The sequence below is a fragment of the Bos mutus genome, chromosome 8 (assembly GCF_027580195.1).
Source record: "Bos mutus isolate GX-2022 chromosome 8, NWIPB_WYAK_1.1, whole genome shotgun sequence".
Classification (NCBI taxonomy): Eukaryota; Metazoa; Chordata; class Mammalia; order Artiodactyla; family Bovidae; genus Bos; species Bos mutus.
Genome location: NC_091624.1, coordinates 85,269,566 through 85,288,057, shown reverse-complemented (window position 1 = coordinate 85,288,057; position 18,492 = coordinate 85,269,566). Strand labels below are relative to the sequence as shown.

The window sequence follows — 18,492 nt, the reverse complement described above, 5'->3', positions numbered from 1 at the left end:
TTTTCTTGACTTGTAGCGTTCATATCAAAGATGAGGTGGATTTGCTATATAAGAAAAGCTTAACATCTTGCAGTACTGGAGCCCCTTTAATATTTACTACTCAGAAAGAATGTACACAAACATTTATACTAATGTTTATATTTAGGAGAATATTACCATGTTTGTTTAGCAGGATGTTAACATGATCTTGTTCGTTCATACATTTAACTTAGTGTCAGTAAGGCAACATCCTCAACTAAGTGAAAAGGCTATAAGCCTACTGACATTTCTGTAGGCTTTCCTTGCTCCTTTCTATCTAGCATCCCAAAGAGTGGTTTCACTTTATCAGTACACAGCAAGTGCCCCAAGAAAAAACCTCATTAGAGTTCGAAATTATTACTCTTCAGTACACCACTGCATACTAAGTCCCTGGCTTAGCACCTAGTTCTGAATGATACTGTTTAAATACTGAATAGATAAATAAATGAAAATATGAATATTTATTAGATAAATATTGAAGGAACCATCCAATTTATAGTTCATAAACTACTAAGTTCATAGTCTTTTGTAAGGATATCATTATGATATAACAAGTAGATGTATTTTATAAATCTAAATGAATTATTATATGAATTATAATCTATGCAAAATTTTCCAATCATTAGATTGCCATACTACAGCCACAACAAAAACTCTGACCATAATTATTGGTAAAACCACAATAATACAGGTCAGCAGTAGTGTCATTTTAATTATATTTTAAAAACTAATTTAGAGTTGTCATAATTTTTTAATTGGGGCTTCACTGGTGGCTCAGCTGGTAGAGAATCCACCTGCAATATGGGAGACCTGGGTTCGATCCCTGGGTTGAGAAGATCCCCTGGAGAAGAGAACAGCTGCCCACTCTAGTAGTCTGGCCCGGAGAATTCCATAGACTGTGTAATCCATGGGGTGGCAAAGAGTTGGAACGTTAACTTTTACAACTGGATTGGATTTAGAGTTGTCAGAGAATTTCTTATTAAGGTCTTGAAAAGTAAACTCAGTTTTTAAGACTGGAGTTACAAGTACTACCCAAATCTGTGGAGATTTTCTTTGACTGTTTCTTAGCCTTACAGTTTAAAGACAGCTATTACTGTATGTGCTCAGTGTCTGATTCTTTGCGATCCCATGTACGGTACCCCATTAGGCTCCTCAGTCCATGAAGTGAATGTTCCAGGCAAGGAATACTAGAGCAGGTTGCCATTTCCTGCTCCAGGCCATCTTCTCAACCCAGGGATTGAACCTAGTCTCTTGGGTCTCCTGCTGTGGCAGGCATATTCTTTAGCACTAGTGCTACCTGGGAAGCCCCTATTTCTGCATAAATAGGGGTAAAACTTACCCCTTAAACAGTCAGGACTGAGTATTATTAAACTAGATCCTACTGTATAACACAAAAATAAGAGTGCCTGGTCTATAGAAAAACCAGCTGAAACTTCTGGTTCCTGACAAGTAGATATATTACCCCTATACTTCCCACTAATTAAATATAAAAGCTCTGAACACAATTAAGGGTGGTCCTTTATTTACAATAGTTTGACAATGACTTTTCAACTCAACAATAGTACGAAAGCAATATGCATTCAGTAAATTGTACTTAGAATTTTGAACTTTGATTTTTCCTGGGCTAGTGGCATCCTGCGGAGAAGGCAATGGCACCCCACTCCAGTACTCTTGCTTGGAAAATCCCATGGACGGAGGAGCCTGTTAGGCTGCAATTCATGGGGTCGCTAAGAGTCGGACACGACTGAGTGACTTCACTTTCACTTTTCACTTTCATGCATTGAAGAAGGAAATGGCAGCCCACTCCAGTGTTCTTGCCTGGAGAATCCCAGGGACGGGGGAGCCTGGTGGGCTGCCGTCTATGGGGTCGCACAGAGTCGGAAACGACTGAAGTGACTTAGCATAGTGGCATCCTGAAAGATACTCCTGCATGATGCTGGGCAGCTGCAGAGAGTTGTAGCTCCAGCTAGTCATACAATCACAAGAGTAAACAGCCATTCACAACTTACAACCATTCTATACCCATACAGCCATTTTATTTTTCACTTTCAGTACACTAGTTAATAAATTATATGAGATATTTAACACTTTATTGTAAAATGGGTTTTGCATGAGATGATTTTCCCAACTGCAGGCATATTTAAGTGTTCAATACATTTAAGTTAAGGTAGGCTAAGATATGGTATCAGGTAGGGGGTCATTATATAGCTTCCCTGGTGGCTTATCAGATGGTAAAGAATCTGCATGCAATGCAGGAGACCCAGGTTCAATCGATGGGTTGGGAAGATCCCCTGGAGAAGGGAATGGCAACCCACTCCAGTATTCCTGCCTGGAGAATTCCATGGGCAGAGGAGCCTGGCGAGCTACAGTCCATGGGGTCGCAAAGAGGCAGACATGACTGAGTGACTAAGCACAGCACAGGGTCGTTATGGGATTCCCAGGGGGCACTAGTAGTAAAGAACCTGCCTGCCAATGCAGGAGACGTAAGGGATGTGGGTTAGATCCCTAGATCAGAAAGATCCCCTAGAGGACGGCATAGAAACCCACTCCAATATTCTTTCATGGAGAATTCCTTGAACAGAGGAGATTGGCATGCTACAGTCCATGGAGTCACAAAGAGTTGGACACAAAAGTGATTTAGCAAGCATTCAGGGTAGATATATTACATATTTTTTTAACTTATGATATGTTAAACTTAGGATGGGCTTATCAAGACAGAACCTCATCAACAGCTGAGGAAAATCTGTACATAAAACAAATACAGGAAGACTCCGAAAGGCAAAGAGAAGGATAGGATAAGGACCTTAGGAGTGAGGAACAACACTAGAAGAACAAATCACAGTGATAAGTTCCATAGATTTCTTCTTTCCTCCTAACATTCTCAATTTAGTACTGGAGAAATGCCAAAATACACAAACAAAATGTCTCAAGGGAAGTCTGCTCTCTCAAGCCAAAGAACCAGGAAAGGGACAGACTAGCAGGACAGAAATCTTATTGATAATATTGATAATAACCACTGGAGAAAGAAGAAGAAGAATAAACAGCCTAGCTTTTTCTATCAATGAAACCAAATAAGAAGCCTGGACTTCCATGCCCATCAAGTGGTAATGAGGCATCCTTTCACACCACCTTCCATGTGATGTCAGCAGGGGTCAAGTTAGGAGCTAAGACTCCCACCCTCCCTGGCAGTAACAATGTGACCTTCTCCCACAAGCATGATGTCATCAGAGGTTTGTTAAGTAAAAGAGTTAAATAAGATCCAGAGTCTCAAAACATAATACTACAATATCGAAGAGACTACTGAAAATCACTTATCATACCAAGAACAAAGAAGATCTCAACTTGATTGTGAAATAACTAAGAAATGATAACAAGATAACACACAAGTCAGTGCAAACTAGTACAGCCACTATGGAGAAGAGTGTGGAGACTGCTTAAAAAACTGGAAATAGAACTGTCTTATGACCCAGCAATCCCACTGCTGGGCATACACACTGAGGAAAACAGAATTGAAAGAGACACATGTACCCCAATGTTCATCACAGCACTGTTTATAATAGCCAGGACATGGAAGCCACCTAATGTCCATCAGCAGATGAATGGATAAGAAAGCTGTGGTACATATACACAATGGAGTATTACTCAGCCATTAAAAAGAATACATTTGAATCAGGTCTAATGAGGTGGATGAAACTGGAGCCAATTATACAGAGTGAAGTAAGCCAGAAAGAAAAACACCAATACAGTATACTAATGCACACATATGGAATATAGAAAGATGGTAACAATAACCCTGTATGCGAGACAGAAAAAGAGAAACTGATGTATAGAACAGTCTTTTGGACTCTGTGGGAGAGGGAGAGGGTGGGATGATTTGGGAGAATGGCATTGAAACATGTATAATATCATATAAGAAACGAATCGCCAGTCTAGGTTTGATGCAGGATACAGGATGCTTGGAGCTGGTGCACCGGGATGACCCTGAGGGATGGTATGGGGAGGCAGGTGGGAGGGGGGTTCAGGATTGGGAACACGTGTACACCCATGGCAGATTCATGTTGATGTATGGCAAAACCAATACAATACTTTAAAGTAATTAGCCTCCAATTAAAATAAATAAATTTAAATTAAAAAAAAATACACAAATCAGAATAACTTGATAAGGATTTTAAAACAGTCATGATGAAAATGCTCCAATGAATGGTTATGTATAATCTTGAAAAAGAAAAGAAAATCTCAGCAAATAAGAGATATAAAGAAGAATCAAACCAAAATTTTAGAGCTGAAATCACAATAACTAAAATTAAAAAAAAAAAAAAAAAACAACCCTTACTTCATGGGCTAAATAAGAGATGCCAGACAAAAGAAGGAAGAATTTTGAAGACAGAACAATAAAAATTACCCAGTTTGGACAATGGAAATAAAATAGTCTAAAAAGTAAAATGAACAAAGCTTCAGAGACCAGTAGGACAATACTAAAAGATCTAACATATACATTAACTAAGTCCCAGACTAAGAAGACTATGGGGCTGAAAAAAATATTTGAAAAAATAATGGCCAAAACTTCCCAAATTTGATAAAAGCCACATATTTAGAGATTCAAGGAATGTAGAATACTCCCGAAAGAATAAACAAAAAGAAATATGTGCCAAAACATATCATAATCAAAATTTTAAAAGTTAAGAAAAAGGAAAAATTATTAAAAATACCTAGAGAGAATGATGTATTACTTTCAAGGAAGCAATGATTCAATTAACAAAGTATTTTTCATCAGAAACCATGGAGGCCAGAAAGAAGTGGTATAGTCGTCTTCCAGTGCCAAAAAAAAAAAAAAAATTGCCAACCTAGAATACTCTATCCAGTGGAAATATCCTTTATAAATGAAGGTGAAGATATTTTAGGTAAAGGAAAACTTAGAGTATGTTTGGCCTACCTTAAAAGACAGTCTAAAGAAAAGCTCTTCAAACAGAAAGAAAATGATAAAAGAAGAAAACTTAGGAAAAGAAAAAATACATAATAGTCTATCCTACTGTGTACACATTGCTATATTTAAAATAGATAACCAACAAGGACCTACTGTATAGCACAGGGAACTCTGCTCAACGTGGCAGCCTGGATGGGAGGGGAGTTTCAAGGAGATTGGATACACATGTATGTATCCAATATGGCTGAATCCCTTTGCTATTCATCTGAAACTATAATAACATTGTTAACTGGCTATCCCCCAATACAAAATGAAAAGTTTTAACTTAAAAAATAGGCTATCCTTCTCTTAAAGTTTTATTTTATTTTTTTTTAATTTTATTTTTAAACTTTACAATATTGTATTAGTTGTGCCAAATATTTAAAATAATATTTGACAGCTAAAGCAAAAAATGTAGTATCAACTAATGAGTTTCTCTAAGTATTTAGAGAAAAGAGTTAAGACAACATATTATAAAAAGAGGAGGGTAAACAGACACAAAGAGAAGTAAGGTTGTTAAGTTTCTGAAGTGGTAAAATGTTGATACCAATAAACAGTGTAATAAATTATGTGTGTGAACTACTTAGAGCAAACACTAAGAAAAGCATATTCAAAGACATATACTCCTAAACCTTAGGGATAAATAAAAACCTAAATCTAAAAATAAGTTCAAGTGACATATAGGAAAGGGGGAAAAGGGAAACAGAGGAAACAGAAAATAATAACATAGTAGATTTTGTTATAATGTCAACATGTAAAAATATAACATTTCTACATACTGGCAATGTACAATCAGAAACCAAAACTAAAGTCATAATACCATTCATAATAGCTTCAAGAGTTACTTCGCACAAATCTAACAACAGTAGCTTCCCAGGTGCTACACTGGTAAAGAACCTGTCTGCCAATGCAGGCTGCTAAGAAACATGGGTTTGATCCCTGGGTCAGGAAGATCCCCTGGAGAAGTGCATGGCAACTCACTCCTGTATTCTTGCCTGGAGAATCCTGTGAACAAAGGAGCCTGGTGGGCTATATATAGTTCATAGGGTCACAAAGAGTTGGATGCAACTAAGCAGGCATGCATTCATGCAACAATGGTATTAGACATACAGAATCTGCATGCTAAAACTATAAAACACTGATAAAAGAAAGTCTCAACAAATTAAGTATTCATGGAATAGAGGACTCAATGTGGTTAATATGTCAATTCTCTAAGCACAATTTCAGTCAAGATTCCCACAAGATTTTGGTAGTTCAAGCTATTTTTTAAACCTATTTTTATAGGTAAAACTTTTATGGAAATGCAAAGCAATTAGAAAAGCCAAAACAATTTTAAAAACAATAAAGCTGTTTGGCTCACACTGAGTTCAAGGCTTATTATAGAGTTACAGAAATCAAAATAGTGTGGGGTTCACAGAAGTTAAGAAACTCATATTAATAGAATAAAATAGAGTCTTGTAATAGACCCACAGAAATATAGTCAGCTGATATTTAACAGTTACAAAGGCAATTTACTGGAGAAGGAATAGTCTTTTCAAAAATGATGCTGACACGATTAGACATTTATCTTTGTAAATAATGAACTTCAACCTATAACTCATACCCTATACAGAACTTAGATAAAAATGGATCACAGAGCCAAATAGAAAGCTTTTTAAGAAAAAACACTGGATAAATACTTGTGACTTCAGGTCAGAAAAATAGATATTAGATATGACATCAAAGCCATAGTCCATAAAAGAAAATCAATTAGAAAGTTGAACTTTACCAAAGTAAACCTTTTGTCATACAAGAGACACTATTCTAGGAATAAAAAGTCAATATACAGACCGGGACAAAATATCTTCAAATCATATATTTAATTAAGCTCTTGCATATAGAATATGTAAATAATAAGTACTTTTTAATAAACAATCAATTTTTTAAATGAGCTATAAGAGTTGAAGAGACATTCGTAAAAGAAAATATAAGGACAGCAAATAAGCATATGAAAGATCATTACCATTAGTCATTAGGGAAATACAAATTGATATCACAATGGAATATCAATACACTCCTATGGGAATGGTCTTTTAAAAAGTGTTGACAAGAATGTGGAGCAACAGGCTCATATGAATTCCTGAGAGAAGTAAGAATGGCATAGCCTCTCTGGAAAATAGTTTGGCAGTTTCATACATATTTATAAATATATCAAACATACACATAGTAGGGTTACTCCCTACTATGGGTATTTACTTTAAAGAATCATAGAGCTATGTTCACATAAAAATATATTTGTAGCAGAAAACTATACATAGTCCCAAAAATCTAGAAAAGACCCAAGTAGTTGTCAAGAGACAAACTGTGGTATATCTATACAATGGAATTTTGTTGTTGTTTTGTTACTAAGTCAAGTCCAACTCTTTGACCCCATGGACTGTAGTCCACCAGACTCCTCTGCCCATGGGATTTCCCAGGCAAGAATACTAGAGTCGGTTGCCATGTCCTCCTACAAGGAATCTTCCTGACCCTGGGATCGAACCTGTGTCTACTGCTTTGCAGAAGGATTCTTTACCACTGAACCACCAGGGAAGCCATACAATGTAATACCATTTAGCAAAAAAAAAGAGGAACAAACTGGATGAACCAACATGAATGAATCTCAAAGGCATTATGCCAAATGAAAGCAGCCAGTTTCAAAAAGTTATAGCTTATATGATTCCACACATAGGTCATTCTGAGAAAAAGGCAAAGCTATAGGGAGGGAGAACAAATCAGTGGTTGTCAGGTGTTAGGTATGGTGGGAGGATTTGACTACAAGTGGGTAGGACTAGGAAATTTTTTAAGATGATAGAACTAGGCTGTATCCTGATTGTGGTCACAGTTACTCAAATCTATTTGTACATGTGTGTTACAAACCAAAATACTATGCTGAACATGTAGTACATATAAATTAAAAACAAACAAAAAAAATTCAGTCTTTATGTGCAAACTAACTTTAAGAATAAGAAGACATGTTTCCATGTTTCCTTTCTTATTGTTTCATTATGATACTTCTGGGGCTTCCCTCCTAGCTCAGTTAGTAAAACATCTGCCTGCAATGCAGGAGACCCCAGTTCGATTCCTAGGTTGGGAAGATCCCCTAGAGAAGGGATAGGCTACCCATTCCAGTATTCTTGGGCTTCCCTGGTGGCTCAGACAGTAAAGAACCTCCTGCAACGTGGGAGACCTGGGTTCGATCCCTAGGTTGGGAAGATCTCCTGGAGGATGAGGAGGCATGGCAACCCAATCCAGTATTCTTGTCTGGAGAATCCCATGGACAGAGGAGCCTGGTAGGCTACAGTCCATGGGGTCAAAAAGAGTCAGACATGACTGAGTGACTAAGCACAGAACAGCACGTGATACTCCAAGTTTAATTTTTAACATCATATTTCATTAGAACATTTAATACTGAACATGTTTCCAAAAAAGCTTCCTGAGAGTAGGAAGTTTGATGTTCTCATTTCATTCACGAAGCAGACTGCCTGTCACACACACAGTACACACAGCAGTAACTCAAACACATTTCTTAACTGAATAAATGTTTCACAAAATAACCCACCCACCCCCAAAACATCATTACATGACCAAAAGTTTATACTGATTATTTAGCACTCTTAAAGGTTATCACTTCAAACTTCACTATTTTTTAATAAATTAAAACTGATCTGAAAAATAGCTATCTTACAATGAATACCACATTAATAAATTTAAATGAATTTCAGGAGGAAAAATCCACAGTTAATGACTCAGCATTGAACTGATAAATGATATAAAATTTAATTTATAGAGCTACTTGTAACACACACACATATTTCAGGGTGAACAGACTAGGATTCTAAAAGTTTCAAAACTTTCTTTAAAAGGCTTTATTATTTTTTCTTTAGTTCTATTACATTGATGAATAAAATAAACCTCAAATAAACACCACTGACAACTAACCTCTGTTTGCATTTTCTGGATTAGATCTTGTGATTAGTTAGATTAGGTTTCACACCTAATTCATTTTGTCCAAAAAGATCACTAAAGATTGTCAGAGAAAGTACTAACACATGCTACACCACAGATAAACCAAACCCTATGAAAATATTATGGTAAGTGAAAGAAGTTAGTCACAAAGAACCACATATTATATGATTCCATTTATATGAGATGTCCAGAATAGGTAAATCTATAGACACAGATACTGGTGATAGAAGCAAGATCCGATGCTATAAAGAGCAATATTGCATAGGAACCTGGAATGTCATCCTTGAATGCTGAAGAGGCTGAAGTGGAACGGTTCTATGAAGATCTACAAGACCTTTTACAACTAACACCCCAGAAAGACGTCCTTTTCATTATAGGGGACTGGAATACAAAAGTAGGAAGTCAAGAAACACCTGGAGTAACAGGCAAATTTGGCCTTGGAATACAGAATGAAGCAGAGCAAAGACTAATAGAGTTTTGCCAAGAAAATTTTGCACTGGTCATAACACCCTCTTCCAACAACACAAGAGAAGACTCTATACATGGACATCACTAGATGGTCAACACCGAAATCAGATCGATTATATTCTTTGCAGCCAAAGATGGAGAAACTCTATACAGTCAGCCAAAACAAGACTGGGAGCTGACTGTGGCTCAGATCATGAACTCCTTATTGCTAAATTCAGACTTAAATTGAAGAAAGTAGGGAAAACCACTAGACCATTCAGGTATGACCTAAATCAAATTCCTTATGATTATACAGTGGAAGTGAGAAATAGATTTAAGGGCCTCGATCTGATAGATAGAGTGCCTGATGAACTATGGAATGAGGTTCATGACATTGTACAGGAGACAGGGATCAAGACCATCCCCATGGAAAAGAAATGCAAAAAAGCAAAATTGCTGTCTGGGGAGGCCTTACAAATAGCTGCAAAAAGAAAAGAAGCAAAAGGCCAAAGGAGAAAAGGAAAGAACGCATCTGAATGCAGAGTCCCAAAGAATAGCAAGGAGAGATAAGAAAGCCTTCCTCAGTGATCAATGCAAAGAAATAGAGGAAAACAACAGAATGAGAAAGATTAGAGATCTCTTCAAGAAAATTAGAGATACCAAGGGAACGTTTCATGCAAAGATGGGCTCGATAAAGGACAGAAATGGTATGGACCTAACAGAAGCAGAAGATATTAAGAAGAGATGGCAAGAATACACAGAAGAACTGTACAAAAAAGATCTTCACGACCCAGATAATCATGATGCTGTGATCACTGACCTAGAGCCAGACATCCTGGAATGTGAAGTCAAGTGGGCCTTAGAAAGCATCACTATGAACAAAGCTAGTGGAGGTGATGGAATTCCAGTTGAGCTATTTCAAATCCTGAAAGATTATGCTGTGAAAGTGCTGCACTCAATATGCCAGCAAATTTGGAAAACTCAGCAGTGGCCACAGGACTAGAAAAGGTCAGTTTTCATTCCAATCCCAAAGAAAGACAATGCCAAAGAATGCTCAAACTACCACACAATTACACTCATCTCACATGCTAGTAAGGTAATGCTCAAAATTCTCCAAGCCAGGCTTCAGCAATATGTGAACCATGAACTTCCTGATATTCAAGCTGGTTTTAGAAAAGGCAGAGGAACCAGAGATCAAATTGCCAACATCTGCTGGATCATCAAAAAAGCAGGAGAGTTCCAGAAAAACATCTATTTCTGCTTTATTGACTATGCCAAAGCCTTTGACTGTGTGGATCACAATAAACTGTGGAAAATTCTGAAAGAGATGGGAATACCAGATCACCTAATCTGCCTCTTGAGAAATTTGTATGCAGGTCAGGAAGCAACAGTTAGAACTGGACATGGAACAACAGACCGGTTCCAAAAAGGAAAAGGATTTCGTCAAGTCTGTATATTGTCACCCTGCTTATTTAACTTATATGCAGAGTACATCATGAGAAACGCTGGACTGCAAGAAACACAAGCTGGAATCAGGATTGCTGGGAGAAATATCAATAACCTCAGATATGCAGATGACACCACCCTTATGGCAGAAAGTGAAGAGGAACTAAAAAGCCTCTTGATGAAAATGAAAGTGGAGAGTGAAAAAGTTGGCTTAAAGCTCAACATTCAGAAAACGAAGATCACGGCATCCGGTCCCACCACTTAATGAGAAATAGATGGGGAAACAGTGGAAACAGTGTCAGACTTTATTTTGGGGGGCTCCAAAATCACTGCAGATGGTGACTGCAGCCATGAAATTAAAAGACGCTTACTCCTTGGAAGGAAAGTTATGACCAACCTAGATAGCATATTCAAAAGCAGAGACATTACTTTGCCAACAAAGGTTCGTCTAGTCAAGGCTATGGTTTTTCCTGTGGTCATGTATGGATGTGAGAGTTGGACTGTGAAGAAGGCTGAATGCCGAAGAATTGATGCTTTTGAACTGTGGTGTTGGAGAAGACTCTTGAGAGTCCCTTGGACTGCAAGGAGATCCAACCAGTCCATTCTGAAGGAGATCAGCCCTGGGATTTCTTTGGAAGGAATGATGCTAAAGCTGAAACTCCAGTACTTTGGCCACCTCATGTGAAGAGTTGACTCATTGGAAAGGTCTCTGATGTTGGGAGGGATTGGGGGCAGGAGGAGAAGGGGACGACAGAGGATGAGATGGCTGGATGGCATCACTGACTCAATGGACGTGAGTCTGAGTGAACTCCGGGAGTTGGTGATGGACAGGGAGGCCTGGCATGCTGCGATTCATGGGGTCGCAAATAGTCGGACACGACTGAGCGACTGATCTGATCTGATCTGATCTGAAGGGGTGGGAAGCAATGGAGGTAACAGGTAAACTGTATGTGGTTTTTTGAAGGAGTGAGTAATGACAATGTTCTAAAATTTATTGTGATGATGAGCATACAACTATTTGAATATTCTAAAAACCACTGGGTGAACTACATGGCTTGTGAATTATATCTCAACAAAGCTATCAAAAACTCTCAGGGAACATATCTGGAACAAATCTATAAAAATTTGCAGGATAAGAAACTTTATTATCAGCATCAATCATTTAATATTAATAGAGTATAGTACATTTTAAGAGATAATTAGAGGTATATATTTAAATCTGACATGATCATTTCTTCAAAAGTTTATCATTACGTGGAAAAGGTGGTAAGTTATATAATATGTAAAATAAGATTCTAATACAGGTATGACAATTTCAATGATATTTAATTACATTATGCCACATGATACTAAATTCTAGTAATCTAAAAGATATCCTGTCTTTCAAAAAAAAAATCACATAATCTGAGTATCAAAAATTAACTCTAAATAAAGAAATAGTTAAGTAGCAAAACAGGCTAATTATGTTGGTCTAACTCCTTTTTGTTTCCAAAAAAAAAGTGTTCTTTCTATAGCAAGCTGAATATAACAGACTGTGAATTAGAAGATAAAGGAAGCAAACTGTATGTTTTCTAAAATATGAGTATCCTTCATCAAGTTTTATACTTAGGGCAGCTAAAAGACCTATGTGGAGGGATCAGCATTAAGCCCAAAGGACACACAGTGCACGGCAAGAAAGAAAGCAATCCCCTCGTGTCGTCTGCAGGTCACTACCAAGGACCATGTTAGCAGATCCATACCAGACCCTTAACAGGCAGTTCTGCTGCTACCAGTAATTAGCTTGGACAGCTCTGGCTCCAAGAATAGCAGCAAGGCTACACCATAATGAGCTCAGCTGGGATTAGCAGGACAGGGCAGGGAACCAAGAGAGCTCAGGCATTCTGCATCGCGTATGTATCTAGGAGATCAAACAAGGATGGCTGGCTAGGTTATCCCCTCTCCACCTCATTCCAGAAATGAAGCACGGCAGTGTCTAAAATACAGGCTAATGGAGAGCGACACCTCCAACAGATGAGAGCCACATTAATTAACACAATCCCTAGATCATATAATACAGTTTCGGCAAGAGCTAGCAAATGTGCAACTTGTTATTGCATTATACATACATATATATTAAAAAGTCAATCTTTTTTTCTTTACTTTTACTGGCAAACCAGATTATTTCATTTCCCAAATTTTATAAGGAATTTCTCTCATGGCCTTTAAGATAGAAAACATTTCTCTCAGATGTTTACCTAAGTACACATTATTAAAAAAAGAAACTCACTTTTGAATCATTAGCTCCTGGTTCTCCCTTTTGAAATAGGCCAGTTCATTCCATACAGCATCAGAATCTTCTTGTTGAAGTTGTTGAGGATCTGCTCTCTTTACTTTCCTGATTTCCATCCTATTTTTAAAATGAAACTGATTTCTTACTTAACATGTTCAAATTGCAATAAAATTCATTTACTCATTCCCTAACATTGAAAAATATCTACTAACCAAGTATCTTTTTTTTGGCAAATGATATGAGACTTTTTATTGAAATTAACTTTCTAATGATATTCATGCCATAACTTCAGGGTAATCATTTGGAATTGAGACTTCTCTTGAAGTACAGCTAGTGTCACATAGCTACCCAGTTTCTATTGAGGTACACTTGAATGAATTTCCTAAAAACTAAGCATGTAGAAATTAAAATCTTAGATCATGATTTCCTAAAAAGCTAAACTACTACTATGGAAAGTAAACTTTTGAGTGGACACATGATATTCTCTGGTCTTATTTCTCTCATTCATTCTACTAGTAATAAAATATACATTGCAAAAATGTCAGTTTCTAAAAAAGGACTATAAGCAATCAACACATCTAGAACTTGCTGCCAACCAGTCTGACTGTGGTTTATGTGTTTTATCTTAAAACAAGCAGTTATCAGTAAACATCAGATAGTTAGCAAGTAGTCTTCATCCTTCTGGTGACTACTAAAAAGTTAAGAGCCTGCTAAGTCGCAGAGGCTAAACCCAGGACAGACAAATTTAACATTGGTTTACTGACAAGCGATATGAAACACTTTCTGTTCTTCAAAGAAAAAATTAGATGTGACAATTATCTACAAAACATGCCAAATGCCCTTTATGTTCTCATTTTCTGTACATAAAACAAACTCTTCATTTTTATTTTGTAAAAGTGCTGTACTGGCCAATTTAGAAACAGTATTTCTCTATAGAACAGACCAATGTGTATCATCAACATTGCCCTAAAGGATCCATCTCAGAAGATGAGAGGGTAGTAGATTTTTCTGTACTCATTCAGTCCTTTGCCCTCTGTTGATACTGTTAACAGGGGAGCCACTTACGACTAACCAAGATCTGAACACCTGTTCAGAGCAATTGAACTGAGACCGCCCATTCATTCAGATAAGCTGCAGAACTAACTGATGGATAGTAAAGATTTTCAAACTGCATACTAGGTTGAAATAGTTTTAAGACAGTTAACTATACATGTTAATTTCATATTTCCCATATATTTCAAATAAAAAGTAAACTGAGTTATATACATTGTAACATCAGCATTTTATTTATTTAAAGTAGTTTTTCAAGCACATGGATATGAACTATTTTTGCTTTAAGTTATACTTTTATTAAGTTATTCTATACATATTAAAAGTATATACAATAATTCATCATCTATGCTCATGATTTCTGCAAATTATAGGAAAATGCATAGTTATTATAAACATATTTCTATTTTCATTTATTATATTCTCTATGTAAAAATTCTCACTAAAGATCTGACTACGAAATGATTTCTTTAAAATCAAACAAAAGCTATTAAAGCACCTATATGATGCTACTCCATTCCATTTAATATTTAGGGAAATGCCTTTATGAGCTATGTAACTCACATGCCACTGCCTTCTTCCCACTGTTTTAATTGCTCTTTTACTGCTCTGTAGTTGGTCTGTAACATCTGTAGCCTTTCTTTGCGTTTTTCATGGGCATCTCTTAGCTCATCATTTTCTTGGTTCTGTAGAACACAAAAAGCAAGTATACAAGTTTGAAGAATATATAAGCATAATGTTACAGATAAAAGGCTACCAATCTAAGTATAAAATTCAAAAGAAAATAGCATGTAAATATATATTAATTTGTAATAATCATTTAAGCTGAAATAAATTTGTGATTTATTTATAATTTATTACAAATAAATTAGTGTAATGATCATTTAATCCTAAAGTCACAGAACAGGTTTACTTGATAAATTTGAGATACTCACTGCATTTTGAAAAATCATTTAAGTAATCTTAAAATTCTGGCATCAAATTAATTTCATTCCTTTCCTTTTTGTTAATTATATACACATATTTCTGTATCAATCTTACATATTAAATTTTTTTTCTTTTCCAAGATTTGTCCATACATAAAGCATGACTAGTTTGTTAGTTGTAAGTGCACATATAATTAGTACAAGGACACTAATCATAGTAAGACCAGTTCTCTAACCCATGGATTCATAATTAGTTAAAATGCACAAAGATTACACAGAAGGAAGAAAATCAGTTTGGACCTATGTTAGAAGTGACCCAGTTTAACATTTTGGGTTGAAACATAAAGAACTGAAATGGGAAAGGTGGACTTTAGCACTCTTGAAGAACTCAGAATAGACAGTTCAAATATTACCAGGGTAGACAGTTACAGTCAATGACTTCTAAATGTTTTAAATAAAACACATGCATAAATCTTTACTTTTCAACATGACCACAAAATGAACATATATATAGGCTAAATTGTCAGGCCTCAGGGGATGTATTTATGTTACTCATGAACTGTGTTCCTCAAAGTAAGTAATGTGATGAGTCTTTTATTTTACCCTTGGTCATTTCAAATGTTTTTTAAAGTCCTCATTTTCTGTATGAAAGAACTTGCATATTTATTCAGTGCAGGTAACTGGTACTCTTTAATAGTAAGCTGAGAGGAGTGGGAACATGACAGCCAGAAAGATCTGAATTCCATTCTTGAAGTTTTCTCCTGGTAGCTGCATAATCTTAAGAACACTACTTAAATTAATTCAATTTCTTTTACAATAGAATGTGGAAAAGAATACAGAAATTTATACCATGGTAACAAAATTAAATGAAGTAACATACAGGTAAAGCTCCAAGATCTGTTCTTGCCCAAGAGAGGCACAAAGTAAATGAGCTTTTTACTCTGTCCTCTTCCCAAGAACTAACTCTGATGCCCTTATCATTTATAAGCCAAATTTATGGTTCCACTGACTTATCGGTCTCTCATTCCAACAATGAGATAATATCTTATAGAGTCTGCATTATCTTACTGCAAATCTACCTGTCTCAACAGTATAGATATGTTGCCATTATACTCTAAATATATATCTAGTAGGATAACTTCAATAATTCTCTTAAGTAGTTACTAGGAAGTATTTGAGCCATGTGTGTACCAAGTGGCATGTACATCATACGGGAATGCAAGTGCGCGACAAAAATGCTCTCTCTTAACAGGGGAAATTAGAATAAATGCTATCCTAAAGACTTTTTGGAGATATGAATCATAGCCACTGCAGAGTTATTTGCTAAAAAGTAATATGGTGTAATACCATGATTAAAAATTCAAGATACTGAATTCAATTTTGTTTTAACTGAAGAACCATATATTAAGAACCTATTATATGCAGGGTGGTAAGTGCTGCTAAGAGTTCAACACCTGCTGCTCAAATTTACTAAATTTTACCTTGACAATCTACTTAAATCCAGTGTTTCAATTTCTCCATCTTCAAAATAGAAGCTACTGATATCTCTTCTTCTAAGACACAAAGAATGATATAACTTTGATCTTGAGTTTCCCATACTGTTAGTAAACAATCTGACCTCTTTGACCAATAAACTTCCCATTTTTACAGATGTGAAATAATTTAAGTCAGCCAAATATAAGAATGATAATCAATAATCTTTTCTCATAAATGAACAAAAGTTAAATATTCTTATTAGGATTCTTTTTAAGAAGGAATAAAATTTATGAGGAATTTAAATAAGATACATTATAATATAAATAAAATAATTTAATTATAAGAAATTTACATACATTAGATTCATGTCAAAACAATTTTGAAATAAGTATATAAACTGAACACTTTGTTAGACAATTCTAAAAATAGCTTTGTGTGATTCTTCTTCATTGACTTAAAGTCCCTCCCTGTAAACTCTTATTTTACAGTAAATTTCTTAAAAGTTATTACAAACAAATGCACTGTTGTGGAATTGTTAAGTCTGTGCTAGAATCCCTAGAAATTCTGAGTAAACAGAACCTAAAAGATTGACCAAGAATTAAATATTAATAGAAAGGGATATCCAAATTTTATATTACCTTTCACAATAATTTTCTGTTGAATTACTGGAACAAGTTGAGTTTCTTATTCAGAGTACTGTCATTATTTTAGCATTTTTAAGTACTTCCTCAGCTACCATTAATCACTGAAATTATATCCAATATTTTCCCTAATTCTTTTAAGTAGAAATCAACTATATTATGACTCAAAAAAGAAGGCTGAACCCTGAAGAACTGATGCTTTCGAACTGTGCTACAGAAGACTCTTGAGAGTCCCTTGGATAGCAAGGAGGTCAAACCAGTCAGTCCTAAAGGAAATTAACCCTGAATATTCATTGGAAAGACTGATGCTGAAGCTGAAGCTCCAATACTTTGGCCACCTGGTGCGAAGAGCCGACTCACTGGAAAAGACCTTGATGCTGGGAAATATTGAAGGTAGGAGAAGGGGGTGACAGAAGATGAGATGGTTGGATGGCATCACTGACTCAATGGACATGAGTTTGAGCAAACTGCAGGAGATAGTGAGGATAGGGAAGCCTGGCGAGCTACAATTCATGGGGATACAACTTAGTGACTAAACAACAACTCAATAAAAACTTCCTGAGTTCCACATATCAATCACCATGTACCAGGCTCTGTACTAAGCATAGCAATTAATCAAAGAACCTGATGTGGCCACTTCTGATTCCTAAAACTTTAGCATAATATACCCACTATCAGTAAATAGTTTAGGTTTTCTAACAGTAACTGAAATAAGTGATTCCTTCAATTAAGCAGTAATTATGGAAAACAGTTTTATTGATAAGCTTTCTCCTCTAATTTTATATGAGTCATAACTATACCTACCACTACAATGTTTATATAATTCTTATAATTCTTAAAAATTTATATAAATTCTTTTATTCTTATAAAATTAAAAAAACATAATTCTTATAAAATTCTTAAAATCCAAACTATTAAAACAAAATCAAACTAAATATTATTTGGTAAATTGATTTGATAGACAATTTAAAATAATAATCCTATTAGATTTTTTTCTGCTTTAAGAAAACTGTTATCAAATTATAATATATGGGTTAAATTGGTCCTAGAGACTATCAGTCCTTTAGCCTACTTCAGAAACAGACAGTAAAATTTTATAAAAATGTAAATATAAGATAGAGTATATATATATAGCTCAAAGAAAAATGACTTTACCAATTAAACTGCAAGAGCAGATGCTGGCTGAAATTATCAGTCAAAAGTTGGATATCTCAAAAGAAATATTTAAAAAGAATAATCAAATTAATATTTTTCTTATTCTAACAAATT

At 35.5% G+C, this 18,492-nt stretch overlaps 1 protein-coding gene across 5 annotated transcripts in view; it reads right to left on the bottom strand.

Annotated features, from left to right (window-relative positions):
• Positions 1–18,492, bottom strand: part of CNTLN (centlein) — a 357,018-nt gene that overhangs the window by 127,118 nt on the left and 211,408 nt on the right. For all 5 annotated transcript variants that reach the window (XM_070375943.1, XM_070375940.1, XM_070375942.1 and 2 more), the window contains 2 exons: positions 14,745–14,866; positions 13,128–13,247 (listed from right to left, as the gene is read on the bottom strand). In XM_070375943.1, coding sequence (XP_070232044.1) covers positions 13,128–13,247; positions 14,745–14,866 — 242 coding nt within the window. The remainder of the gene's footprint in view (positions 1–13,127; positions 13,248–14,744; positions 14,867–18,492) is intronic.